This window comes from Telmatherina bonti (assembly GCF_933228915.1).
Source record: "Telmatherina bonti genome assembly, chromosome: 1".
Classification (NCBI taxonomy): Eukaryota; Metazoa; Chordata; class Actinopteri; order Atheriniformes; family Telmatherinidae; genus Telmatherina; species Telmatherina bonti.
Window position 1 is genome coordinate 45682390 of NC_136619.1, and position 14513 is coordinate 45696902.

Consider the following 14513-nt stretch of genomic DNA (forward strand, 5'->3'; position numbering starts at 1 on the left):
TCCTGGTTCTCATTCCAAGGTTTGTTGGTCCTGGTTCTACACCTGGGAAGATGTTTCTTATGTGGTCTGAACCAGTTAAACTAGAACTGAAGCCGTTGACTTGGTTGAGGAGACTCCTCACTTGAGTGAGGAGTCGGAGACGTCCAGAGACCTGAGTGATAAATCTGCATCAGAGTCGGATTAACCTGAAAAAACAGGCTGCGGAGACGTCCCCATGCTGAAGCACGGCGGTGGCAGCACTGCAGGCGGTCCTGACCTCAGCAGAACCTGCCAGCAGGTCTGGGTTGAACAGATCAGAGAACCAGAACCAGTACTTAGACCTGTTCTTTGTCTTGTCCTCAGCAATAAAATATGATGCAGCGAAGGAGGAGCGGTACCAGCAGGAGGCCAAGCAGAAGGAGCTCCAGCGGATCGAGGTGGCGCTGCAGACGGCGGCATGCAGAGGTGAGCCGGGCCGACCTGGGCCGACCTGGGCCGACCTGGGCCGACCCCTTACCCGCTTCCTTCCCTTTTTGTCCTTGTCCTTCTGCTGCTCTCTGAACCTTTCTGGTGGATTTCCTCCTGATCCGGTTAATCACAACCAAAGTACCGGGTTCTGTTTCAGCTCAGTAGTTCTGGAGAATACTGGTCAGCAGGAGGACTGATGCTCAACCGATCCCCCCAGACCGGGTCCCCCCAGACCGGGTCCCCCCAGACCGAGTCCCTCCAGACCGAGTCCCCCCAGACCGAGTCCCCCTAGACCGGACTCTGTCAGACCAGATCCCCTCAGACTGGATCACCGTCAGACTGGATCACCGTCAGACCGGATCCCATCAGACTGGATCCCGTCAGACCAGGTCCCGTCAGACTGGATCTTATTAGACTGGATCACCGTCAGACCGGATCCCGTCAGACCGGATCCCGTCAGACCGGATCCCGCCAGACCGGATCCCGTCAGACTGGATCTTATTAGACTGGATCCCGTCAGACCGGATCCCGCCAGACCGGATCCCGTCAGACTGGATCTTATTAGACTGGATCCCGTCAGACCGGATCCCGTCAGACTGGATCCCGCCAGACTGGATCTTATTAGACTGGATCCCGTCAGACCGGATCCCGTCAGACCGGATCTTATTAGACTGGATCCCGTCAGACCGGATCCCGTCAGACCGGATCCCGTCAGACTGGATCTTATTAGACTGGATCCCGTCAGACCGGATCCCGTCAGACTGGATCTTATTAGACTGGATCCCGTCAGACCGGATCCCGTCAGACCGGATCTTATTAGACTGGATCCCGTCAGACCGGATCCCGTCAGACTGGATCTTATTAGACTGGATCCCGTCAGACCGGATCCCGCCAGACCGGATTCCATCAGACCGGATCCCGTCAGACTGGATCTTATTAGACTGGATCCCGTCAGACCGGATCCCGCCAGACCGGATTCCATCAGACCGGATCCCGTCAGACTGGATCTTATTAGACTGGATCCCGTCAGACCGGATCCCGTCAGACTGGATCTTAGACTGGATCCCGTCAGACCGGATCCCGTCAGACCGGATCCCGTCAGACTGGATCCCGTCAGACCGGATCCCGTCAGACCGGATCCCGTCAGACTGGATCTTAGACTGGATCCCGTCAGACCGGATCCCGTCAGACCGGATCCCGTCAGACCGGATCCCGTCAGACCGGATCCCGTCAGACTGGATCCCGTCAGACCGGATCCCGTCAGACCGGATCCCGTCAGACCGGATCCCGTCAGACCGGATCCCGTCAGACCGGATCCCGTCAGACCGGTAGGTGTGCTTAAACTAGCTGTTAACCAGATAAACCGACTAACTTCTGTCTGTCCTGTTCATGCTGCGTTCACTGTCAGCCTCTGAGAGTGGGAATCTGCTGTTCAGTCTGGAGAAGGTTGTTTACAAGGACCCACTCAACGGTAACACACTCAACTGCTCACTGAAATCCTGCTGGTTCTGGTTCTGTGTTTCTGGGCTTTTCTCTGACTAACTGCTGGTTCTGTCTTTACTGCTGCCAAAGTCCCAAAAGGACATAAAAAACTTAAAAAGTCCAGAAAAGTTTTCAAGAAGCTGAAACAACATGAACACAAAGCAGGTGAGTTTCTGCTTCCGACCCAGCCACTTGGTCCGGTTCTGAAATGGTTCAGGAGCTGAGATCCAGTTACTACACTGGTCTCAGGCATTTCGGTCCAAGTGTCGCTGTGTCTGAACCCAGCAGAACCCAGCAGAACCCGTCTCTGGTTCTTTCAGAAAAGCCTCAGGAAGAGAAGAAGGACACGTTCATGGAAAAACTGGCCACTCAGGTGATCAAAAACCTGCAGGTGAAGATCAGCAGCATCCACCTGCGCTACGAGGATGACGTGAGTACTGGTCCAGGTTCTGGTTCTGGTTCTGGTTGACTAGGACAGGTATAGACCTGCAAAACGCCGTGAGGTTCAGCCGCTCTGTTTGTTTCAGGTGTCAGACCCTCAGCGGCCCCTCTCCATGGGAATAACGCTGTCGGAGCTCAGCCTGCAGGTGCGTTCACATGCACGCACACATGCACACTCTTCCTACCTGTACAGGTGTGCTGACCCCTCGCTTTGTTTACAGACCACCGATGAAAACTGGAAGGCGTGTTTCCTGAACGAAGCGGCGAAGATCATCTATAAGGTGAGAAGCTCACCTGTGCGAGCAGGTGTTCATTCATGGTGAAATGTGTTGACTCGTTGTTTACAGGTTGTTTACACATAGTTTTCATCTTATTAACATGTTTACAGGTTGTTTACACATAGTTTTCATCTTATTTACATGTTGTTTACACATAGTTTTCATCTTATTTACATGTTGTTTACACATAGTTTTCATCTTATTTACATGTTTACAGGTTGTTTACACATAGTTTTCATCTTATTTACATGTTGTTTACACATAGTTTTCATCTTATTTACATGTTGTTTACAGGTTGTTTACACATAGTTTTCATCTTATTTACATGTTGTTTACACATAGTTTTCATCTTATTTACATGTTGTTTACAGGTTGTTTACACATAGTTTTCATCTTATTTACATGTTGTTTACAGGTTGTTTACACATAGTTTTCATCTTATTTACATGTTGTTTACACATAGTTTTCATCTTATTTACATGTTGTTTACAGGTTGTTTACACATAGTTTTTATCTTATTTACATGTTGTTTACAGGTTGTTTACACATAGTTTTCATCTTATTTACATGTTGTTTACACATAGTTTTCATCTTATTTACATGTTGTTTACAGGTTGTTTACACATAGTTTTCATCTTATTTACATGTTGTTTACACATAGTTTTCATCTTATTTACATGTTGTTTACAGGTTGTTTACACATAGTTTTCATCTTATTTACATGTTGTTTACAGGTTGTTTACACATTGTTTTCATCTTATTTACATGTTGTTTACACATAGTTTTCATCTTATTTACATGTTTACAGGTTGTTTACACATAGTTTTCATCTTATTTACATGTTGTTTACACATAGTTTTCATCTTATTTACATGTTGTTTACAGGTTGTTTACACATAGTTTTTATCTTATTTACATGTTGTTTACAGGTGGTTTACACATAGTTTTCATCTTATTTACATGTTGTTTACAGGTTGTTTACACATAGTTTTCATCTTATTTACATGTTGTTTACACATAGTTTTCATCTTATTTACATGTTGTTTACAGGTTGTTTACACATAGTTTTCATCTTATTTACATGTTGTTTACACATAGTTTTCATCTTATTTACATGTTGTTTACACATAGTTTTCATCTTATTTACATGTTGTTTACACAGTTTTCATCTTATTTACATGTTTACAGGTTGTTTACACATAGTTTTCATCTTATTTACATGTTGTTTACAGGTTGTTTGCACATAGTTTTCATCTTATTTACATGTTGTTTACAGGTTGTTTACACATAGTTTTCATCTTATTTACATGTTGTTTACAGGTTGTTTACACATAGTTTTCATCTTATTTACATGTTGTTTACACATAGTTTTCATCTTATTTACATGTTTACAGGTTGTTTACACATAGTTTTCATCTTATTTACATGTTGTTTACACATAGTTTTCATCTTATTTACATGTTGTTTACACATAGTTTTCATCTTATTTACATGTTTACAGGTTGTTTACACATAGTTTTCATCTTATTTACATGTTGTTTACACATAGTTTTCATCTTATTTACATGTTGTTTACAAGTTGTTTACACATAGTTTTCATCTTATTTACATGTTGTTTACAGGTTGTTTACACATAGTTTTCATCTTATTTACATGTTGTTTACACATAGTTTTCATCTTATTTACATGTTGTTTACAGGTTGTTTACACATAGTTTTCATCTTATTTACATGTTGTTTACAGGTTGTTTACACATAGTTTTCATCTTATTTACATGTTGTTTACACATAGTTTTCATCTTATTTACATGTTGTTTACACATAGTATTCATCTTATTTACATGTTGTTTACACATAGTTTTCATCTTATTTACATGTTGTTTACACATAGTTTTCATCTTATTAACATGTTGTTTACAGGTTGTTTACATAGTTTTCATCTTATTTACATGTTTACAGGTTGTTTACACATAGTTTTCATCTTATTTACATGTTGTTTACACATAGTTTTCATCTTATTTACATGTTGTTTACAGGTTGTTTACACATAGTTTTCATCTTATTTACATGTTGTTTACAGGTTGTTTACACATAGTTTTCATCTTATTTACATGTTGTTTACAGGTTGTTTACACATAGTTTTCATCTTATTTACATGTTGTTTACAGGTTGTTTACACATAGTTTTCATCTTATTTACATGTTGTTTACAGGTTGTTTACATAGTTTTCATCTTATTTACATGTTGTTTCCAAGTTGTTTACACATAGTTTTCATCTTACTTACATGTTGTTTACACATAGTTTTCATCTTATTTACATGTTGTTTACAGGTTGTTTACACATAGTTTTCATCTTATTTACATGTTGTTTACAGGTTGTTTACACATAGTTTTCATCTTATTTACATGTTGTTTACAGGTTGTTTACACATAGTTTTCATCTTATTTACATGTTTACAGGTTGTTTACACATAGTTTTCATCTTATTTACATGTTGTTTACAGGTTGTTTACATAGTTTTCATCTTATTTACATGTTGTTTACAGGTTGTTTACACATAGTTTTCATCTTATTTACATGTTGTTTACACATAGTTTTCATCTTATTTACATGTTGTTTACAGGTTGTTTACACATAGTTTTCATCTTATTTACATGTTGTTTACAGGTTGTTTACACATAGTTTTCATCTTATTTACATGTTGTTTACACATAGTTTTCATCTTATTTACATGTTGTTTACAGGTTGTTTACACATAGTTTTAATCTTATTTACATGTTGTTTACACATAGTTTTCATCTTATTTACATGTTGTTTACAGGTTGTTTACACATAGTTTTCATCTTATTTACATGTTGTTTACACATAGTTTTCATCTTATTTACATGTTGTTTACAGGTTGTTTACACATAGTTTTCATCTTATTTACATGTTGTTTACAGGTTGTTTACACATAGTTTTCATCTTATTTACATGTTGTTTACAGATTGTTTACACATTGTTTTCATCTTATTTACATGTTGTTTACACATAGTTTTCATCTTATTTACATGTTTACAGGTTGTTTACACATAGTTTTCATCTTATTTACATGTTGTTTACACATAGTTTTCATCTTATTTACATGTTGTTTACAGGTTGTTTACACATAGTTTTCATCTTATTTACATGTTGTTTACACAGTTTTCATCTTATTTACATGTTGTTTACAGGTTGTTTACACATAGTTTTCATCTTATTTACATGTTGTTTACAGGTTGTTTACACATAGTTTTCATCTTATTTACATGTTGTTTACAGGTTGTTTACACATAGTTTTCATCTTATTTACATGTTGTTTACACATAGTTTTCATCTTATTTACATGTTTACAGGTTGTTTACACATAGTTTTCATCTTATTTACATGTTGTTTACACATAGTTTTCATCTTATTTACATGTTGTTTACACATAGTTTTCATCTTATTTACATGTTTACAGGTTGTTTACACATAGTTTTCATCTTATTTACATGTTGTTTACACATAGTTTTCATCTTATTTACATGTTGTTTACAGGTTGTTTACACATAGTTTTCATCTTATTTACATGTTGTTTACAGGTTGTTTACACATAGTTTTCATCTTATTTACATGTTGTTTACACATAGTTTTCATCTTATTTACATGTTGTTTACAGGTTGTTTACACATAGTTTTCATCTTATTTACATGTTGTTTACAGGTTGTTTACACATAGTTTTCATCTTATTTACATGTTGTTTACACATAGTTTTCATCTTATTTACATGTTTACAGGTTGTTTACACATAGTATTCATCTTATTTACATGTTGTTTACACATAGTTTTCATCTTATTTACATGTTGTTTACAGGTTGTTTACACATAGTTTTTATCTTATTTACATGTTGTTTACAGGTTGTTTACACATAGTTTTCATCTTATTTACATGTTGTTTACAGGTTGTTTACACAGTTTTCATCTTATTTACATGTTGTTTACAGGTTGTTTACACATAGTTTTCATCTTATTTTACATGTTGTTTACAGGTTGTTTACACATAGTTTTCATCTTATTTACATGTTGTTTACAGGTTGTTTACACATAGTTTTCATCTTATTTACATGTTGTTTACAGGTTGTTTACACATTGTTTACATGATGCTTACATGTTGTTTCCAAGTTGTTTACAGGTTGTTTACATCTGGTTTACATGTTGTATACATGTTGTTTACACATTGTTTACATGATGTTTACATGTTGTTTCCAAGTTGTTTACAGGTTGTTTACATCTTGTTTACATGTTGTTTACAGGTTGTTAACATGTTTACATGATGTTTACAGCTCGGCCGTCTGGATTGTCTCTGTGCCTACTGGAACGTTCACAGTACGGTTTACTACAAACAGTCCTGGCAGGAAATCGTGGTGAGTCACCTGATGAAGCATCACATGACCTCCTGCTCTTCTTCCTCCTCTAACATCTTCATCCTCCTCTTCCTCCAGGACCAACTGAAGTGTGGGATCAGCACTAAGGACCAGGAGCTGCCGCAGTATGACTACAGTGAGTTTAACATGTCGGACCCTGCTGTCAGAACTCCAGACCAGGACCTTCCAGGACTCTGTTAGACCTGGACTCGCGCCAGTACCAGGATGTGGAAAAGCCAGGGGTCCATAGTCGGCCCTGGAGGGCCACTGTCATACAGGTTTCCATGTGTCCCTGCTCCAACACACCTGACTTGCATTAAATGGATCCAACAGCCAACAGGTGTGTTGGAGCAGGGATACATGGAAAACCTGCAGGATTGTGAGCTGGACACCTCTGGGATCAACGGTACTACCAAACTGGTTACCTACTGGTCCAACCAGGGTTCCCATCGATCAGAGCGCGTTCAGATAAAAGGGGCGGGGCTTGCAGCCTCTGACCAATTGGGAACATGGAGAAAGCTACGTCACCATGGAGGATAGACGAGACCAGGAGCTGTTTCCGTAGCAACAACCAGGAAGTGATGCTGGCAGAACATGGCTGAATGATGATGTGTAAATTTATTAGACGGTATAAATGGAAATACTCCGATTACTTTGCCAGATGTTTCGGCCAGAATTTCGGATTGCGGATCGGGTCGGAGGTTTTAGGTTCTGGAACATGAAGCAGCTTGTTTCCACACAAACTGGAGCTTTTCCTCCTTTCTCTCGTCTTGCTGGAATTCTCCGGATAAATTCTGTTTCTTTCTCTCCGAAGTTTTCAAGCCGATCTTTTCGTCGGCTAAAATCTGCATCAACCCGACTGCAGAGCTGGAGCTGAAGTCTCCCAAAGCCAAGCTGCACCTGGAGGTCCAGAACATCGCCATTGAGCTCACCAGGCCGCAGGTACAGAGGGACTACAGACTGGGACACGGTCCGGGACGTGGACTACAGACTGGGACACGGTCCGGGACGTGGACTACAGACTGGGACACGGTCCGGGACGTGGACTACAGGCGGGGACACGGCGGGCACGGGGACTACAGGCGGGGACACGGCGGGCACGGGGACTACAGGCGGGGACACGGCGGGCACGGGGACTACAGGCGGGGACATGGTCTTGGAGACATGTGAACCAGGTGTCCTGTCCTCTGTCCTCTGCAGTACCTGACCATGGTGGAGCTGCTGGAGTCCTTCGACAGCATGGTGAAAAACGCCCCCTACAGGAAGTTCAGGCCAGATGTCCCCGTCCACAAAAACGCTAAACTCTGGTCAGTCTGGAGGACCGGCTTCTCTTCTGTTTATTAATCTGAGATCATCTGAAGTTGACATGGGATCATATCCAAGGTTTTATTTGAGAATAAATTAATATAAATGGTTTTTTTAAACTGAAATTCCATTAATCTTAGTTTGTATTAATCTGACGTTATGCAGATGTCCGAATAAAACCATCTCAGACCACCAGAATCTGGACGGCGAGTCTGGATCCAGTTGAGAAGCAAACTGGTTCTGGTGGAAATGTGTGATTCCAGCAGGTGGTTTTCTCTTCCTCCACCAGGTGGCGATATGGCATCAACAGCATCATGGAGGTGCACATCCGCCGCTTCAGCCGCATGTGGTCCTGGTCCAACATCAGGCAGCACCGCGAGAACCTGAAAGCTTACAGAACCGCCTACAAGACCAAGCTGCTGATTCAGAACAAGCCGGGCCCAGACAACGAGCGCCACATCCAGGTGAGTGACGGCACAGTCCGACCGAGTCCGGGACAGGTGACCATCTCTCGGTCGGGGCGGGTTGGGGGTCTTTGGGTCGGGATGGGTCGGAGGTCTCTGGGTCGGGACGGGTCCAGGTCTTTGGGTCGGGATGGGTCCAGGTCTTTGGGTTGGGACGGGTCGGAGGTCTTTGGGTCAAGAGGGGTTGGAGGTCTTTGGGTCGGGACGGGTCGGAGGTCTTTGGGTCGGAGGTCTTTGGGTCAGGACGGGTCGGAGGTCTTTGGGTCAGGACGGGTCGGAGGTCTTTGGGTCAGGACGGGTCGGAGGTCTTTGGGTCAGGACGGGTTGGAGGTCTCTGGGTCGGGACGGGTCCAGGTCTTTGGGTCGGGACGTGTCGGAGGTCTTTGGGTCAGGACGGGTTCAGGTCTCTGGGTTGGAACGGGTCGGAGGTCTTTGGGTCCGGACGACTCGGAGGTCTCTGGGTTGGGATGGGTCCAGGGTCTTTAGGTCGGGATGGGTCCAGGTCTTTGGGTCGGGACGGGTCCAGGTCTTTGGGTCGGAGGTCTTTGGGTCAGGAGGGTTCGGAGGTCTTTGGGTCGGGACGACTCGGAGGTCTTTGGGTCGTGACGACTCGGAGATCTTTGGGTCGGAGGTCTTTGGGTCAGGACGGGTCGGAGGTCTTTGGCTCGGGACAGGTCCAGGTCTTTGGGTCGGGACGGGTCGGAGGTCTTCGGATCGGGACGACTCGAAGGTCTTTGGGTAAGGACAGGTCGGAGGTCTTTGGGTCGGGACGGGTCGGAGGTCTTTGGGTCAGGACGGGTCGGAGGTCTTTGGGTTGGAGGTCTTTTGGTTGGGACGGGTCGGAGGTACTTGGGTCGGGACGGGTCGGAGGTCTTTGGGTCAGGACGGGTCGGAGGTCTCTGGGTTGGAGGTCTCTGGGTCGGGACGGGTCCAGGTCTTTGGGTCGGGACGTGTCGGAGGTCTTTGGGTCGGAGGTCTTTGGGTCGTGACGACTCGGAGGTCTTTGGGTCGGAGGTCTTTGGGTCGGGACGGGTCGGAGGTCTTTGGGTCGTGACGACTCGGAGGTCTTTGGGTTGGAGGTCTTTGGGTTGGGACGGGTCGGAGGTCTCTGGGTCGGGACGACTCGAAGGTCTTTGGGTAAGGACGGGTCGGAGGTCTTTGGGTTGGGACGGGTCGGAGATCTTTGGGTCGGGACAGGTCGGAGGTCTCTGGGTCAGGACGGGTCGGAGGTCTTTGGGTTGGAGGTCTTTTGGTTGGGACGGGTCGGAGGTCTTTGGGTCGGGACAACTCAGGTCTCTGGGTGAGGAAGGGTTTGAGGTCTTCGGGTCGGGACGGGACGGAGGTCTCTGGGTTGGGACGGGTCGGAGGTCTTTGGGTTGGGATGGGTCCAGGTCTCTGGTTCGGGACGGGTCGGAGGTCTTTGGGTCTGGATGGGTCGGGGTTCTTTGGGTCGGGAGGGGTCGGAGGTCTTTTGGTCGGGACGACTCGCAGGTCTTTTGGTCAGAAGTCTTTGGGCAGGACGGGTCGGAGGTCTTTGGGTCGGGACAGGTTGGAGGTCTTTGGGTCGGAGGTCTTTGGGTCGTGACAACTCGGAGGTCTTTGGGTCGGAGGTCTTTGGGTCGGGACGACTCGGAGGTCTTTGGGTCAGGACGGGTTGGAGGTCTTTGGGTCGGGACGACTCGCAGGTCTTTGGGTCGGAGGTCTTTGGGTCAGAAGGGTTCGGAGGTCTTTGGGTCGGGACGGGTCGGAGGTCTTTGGGTCGGAGGTCTTTGGGTCGTGACGACTCGGAGGTCTTTGGGTCGGAGGTCTTTGGGTCGGGACGGGTCGGAGGTCTTTGGGTCGTGACGACTCGGAGGTCTTTGGGTTGGAGGTCTTTGGGTTGGGACGGGTCGGAGGTCTTTGGGTTGGGACGGGTCGGAGATCTTTGGGTCGGGACGGGTCGGAGGTCTTTGGGTCAGGACGGGTTGGAGGTCTTTGGGTCGGAGGTCTTTGGGTCGTGACGACTCGGAGGTCTTTGGGTTGGAGGTTTTTGGGTCGGGATGGGTCAGAGGTCTTTGAGTCGGGACGGGTCCAGGTCTTTGGATCGGGACGGGTCGGACGTCTCTGGATCGGGACGGTTCGGAGGTCTCTGGGTCGGGACGGGTCGGAGGTCTTTGGGTTGGGACGGGTCGGAGATCTTTGGGTCGGGACGGGTCGGAGGTCTTTGGGTCAGGACGGGTTGGAGGTCTTTGGGTCGGAGGTCTTTGGGTCGTGACGACTCGGAGGTCTTTGGGTTGGAGGTTTTTGGGTCGGGATGGGTCAGAGGTCTTTGAGTCGGGACGGGTCCAGGTCTTTGGATCGGGACGGGTCGGACGTCTCTGGATCGGGACGGTTCGGAGGTCTCTGGGTCGGGACGGGTCGGAGGTCTTTGGGTCGGGACAGGTCCAGGTCTTTGGATCGGGACGGGTCGGAGGTCTTTGGATCGGGATGGGTCGGAGGTCTCTGGATCGGGACGGGTCGGAGGTCTTTGGATCGGGACGGGTCGGGGGACCAAGTACGGCTCACATGACCCCTATGATGTACATGAACTCGGGCAGAAATGTTCCCTTGCCCGGACGCGGATTACCGGGACCCCCCTCCGGAGCCAGGCCTGGAGGCGGGGTACGAGAGCGAGGGTCTGGTGGCCGGGCCTTCGCCCATGGGGCCCAGCTGGGCTCAGCCCGAAAGGGTTACATGGGCCCCACCTCCCGTGGGCTCACCATCTGCAGGAGGAGCCGTAGGGGTCGGGTGCAATGTGAGCTGGGCGGCAGCAAGGGGTGGGGACCCTGGCGGTCCGATCCCCGGCTGCAGAAGCTGGCTCTAGGGACGTGGAACGTCACCTCTCTGGTGGGGAAGGAGCCTGAGCTTGTGCGCGAGGTTGAGCGGTTCCGGCTAGATATAGTTGGACTCACCTCGACGCATGGCTTGGGCTCTGGAACCAGAACCCTCGAGAGGGGCTGGACCTTCTTCCACTCTGGAGTTGCTCATGGTGAGAGGTGCCGAGCAGGTGTGGGCATTCTCATCAGCCCCCAGCTTGGTGCCTGCACATTGGGGTTTACCCCGGTGGATGAAAGGGTAGTTTCCCTCCGCCTCCGGGTGGGGGGACGGGTCCTGACTGTTGTCTGTGCTTATGCGCCGAACAGCAGTTCAGAGTACCCACCCTTTCTGGAGTCCTTGGAGGGAGTGCTGGAGGGTGCTCCTTCTGGGGACTCCATTGTTCTGCTGGGGGACTTCAATGCTCACGTGGGCATTGAAGGGGAGTGATTGGGAGGCATGCCCCCCCCGCCCCCCGAACCCAAATGGTGTTTTGTTATTGGACTTCTGTGCTCGTCATGGATTGTCCATAACGAACACCATGTTCCAACATAAGAGTGTCCATATGTACACCTGGCATCAGGACTCCCTGGGTCGCAGTTCCATGATGGATTTTGTAGTCGTATCGTCGGACCTGCGGCCACATGCCTTGGACACTCGGGTGAAGAGGGGGGGCGGAGCTTCAACTGATCACCACCTGGTGGTAAATTGGCTCAGATGGTGGGGGAGGAAGCCGGTCAGATCTGGCAGACCCAAACATGTGAGGGTCTGCTGGGAACGTCTGGCTGAGTCCCCCGTCAGAGCGAGCTTCAACTCCCACCTTCAGCAGAGCTTCAACCATGTCCCGAGTTCCGTGCCTCTATTGCTGAGGCGGCCAGCCGGAGCTGTGGCTGTAAGGTCGTTGGTGCCTGTCGTGGCGGTAATCCCAGGACTCGTTGGTGGACACCAGCAGTGAGGGATGCCGTCAAGATGAAGAAGGAGTCCTATCGAGCCTTCTTGGCCTGTGGGACTCTGGAGGCAGCTGATGGGTACCGACGGGCTAAGCAGCATGTGGCTTCGGCCGTTGCCGAGGCAAAAACTCGGGCATGGGAGGAGTTTGGCGAGGCCATGGAGAAAGACTTCCGGACGGCTTCGAGGAGATTCTGGTCCACCATCCGGCGGCTCAGGAGGGGGAAGCAGTTCTCCATCAATACTGTGTACAGTGGAGGTGGGGAGCTGCTGACCTCAACTCGGGACGTTGTGGGTCGGTGGAGGGAATACTTCGAAGACCTCCTCAATCCTACCAACACGTCTTCCGATGAGGAAGCAGAGCTGGTGGACTCAGGGGTGGACTCTCCTATCTCTGGGGCTGAAGTCGCTGAGGTGGTCAAAAAGCTCCTTGGCAGCAAGGTCCCGGGGGTGGATGAGATCCGCCCAGAGTTCCTTAAGGTTCTGGATGCTGTGGGGCTGTCCTGGCTGACACGCCTCTGCAGCATCGCGTGGACATCGGGGACAGTACCTCTGGACTGGCAGACTGGGGTGGTGGTCCCCCTTTTTAAGAAGGGGGAACGGAGGGTGTGTTCCAATTACAGGGGAATCACACTCCTCAGCCTCCCTGGTAAGGTCTATTCAGAGGTCCTGGAGAGGAGGGTCCACCGGATAGTCGAATCCCGGATTGAGGAGGACCAGTGTGGTTTTCGTCCTGGTCGCGGAACAGTGGACCAGCTCTTTACCCTCTCTGGCGTCCTGGGGGGGGCATGGGAGTTTGCCCAACCAGTCTACATGTGTTTTGTAACCTGGAGAAGGCGTTCGACCGTGTCCCCCGGGGGCTCCTGTGGGGGGTACTACAGGAGTATGGGGTACCGGACCCCCTTGTACGAGCTGTCCGGTCCCTGTACGACAGGTGTCAGAGCTTGGTCCGCATTGCCGGTAGTAAGTTGGATTCGTTTCCAGTGAGGGTTGGACTCCACCAAGGCTGCCCTTTATCACCGATTCTGTTCATAACTTATATGGACAGAATTTCTAGGCGCAGCCGAGGTGTTGAGGGGATCCGGCTTGGTGGCCTCAGGATTGGGTCCCTGCTTTTTGCAGATGACGTGGTCCTGTTGGCTTCATCTGGTCGTGATCTCCAGCTCTCGCTTGAGTGATTCGCGGCCGAGTGTGAAGCGGCTGGGATGAGAATCAGCACCTCCCAATCTGAGACCATGGTCCTCAGCCGGAATAGGATGGATTGTCCTCTCCGGGTCGGTAGTCGGGTCCTGCCTCAAGTGGAGGAGTTTAAATATCTCGGGGTCTTGTTCACAAGTGAGGGAAGGATGGAGCGTGAGATGGACAGACGGATCGGTGCGGCGTCTGCAGTAATGCGGACTCTGCGCCGGTCTGTCATGGTGAAGAAGGAGCTGAGCCAGAAGGCGAAGCTCTCGATTTACCAGTCGATCTACGTTCCTACCCTCACCTATGGTCATGAGCTGTGGGTCGTGACCGAAAGAAGGAGATCTCGTATACAGGCGGCTGAAATGGGTTTCCTCCGCAGGGTGGCCGGGCTCTCCCTTAGAGATAGGGTGAGGAGCTCGGTCATCCGGGAGGAGAACAGAGTAGAGCCGCTGCTCCTCCGCATCGAGAGGAACCAGTTGAGGTGGCTCGGGCATCTGGTCAGGATGCCTCCTGGACCTCTCTGGTGAGGTGTTCCAGGCACGTCCCTCTGGGAGGAGACCCCGGGGAAGACCCAGGACACGCTGGAGGGATCATATCTCTCGGCTGGCCTGGGAACGCCTCGGGATCCCCCCCGCAGAATTGGCAAATGTGGCTGGGGAGAGGGAAGTCTGGGCTTCCCTGCTTAGGCTGCTGCCCCCGCGGCCCGAC

The 14513-nt window shown here is 48.5% G+C and overlaps 1 protein-coding gene across 1 annotated transcript in view; it reads left to right on the forward strand.

Annotated features, from left to right (window-relative positions):
- Positions 1-14513, forward strand: part of vps13c (vacuolar protein sorting 13 homolog C) — a 359723-nt gene that overhangs the window by 6824 nt on the left and 338386 nt on the right. Inside the window, exons 5-15 of the mRNA XM_079245724.1 lie at positions 343-444; positions 1856-1918; positions 2020-2094; positions 2250-2359; positions 2457-2516; positions 2592-2651; positions 6991-7071; positions 7150-7207; positions 7886-8013; positions 8272-8378; positions 8666-8840. Coding sequence (XP_079101850.1) covers positions 343-444; positions 1856-1918; positions 2020-2094; positions 2250-2359; positions 2457-2516; positions 2592-2651; positions 6991-7071; positions 7150-7207; positions 7886-8013; positions 8272-8378; positions 8666-8840 — 1019 coding nt within the window. The remainder of the gene's footprint in view (positions 1-342; positions 445-1855; positions 1919-2019; positions 2095-2249; positions 2360-2456; positions 2517-2591; positions 2652-6990; positions 7072-7149; positions 7208-7885; positions 8014-8271; positions 8379-8665; positions 8841-14513) is intronic.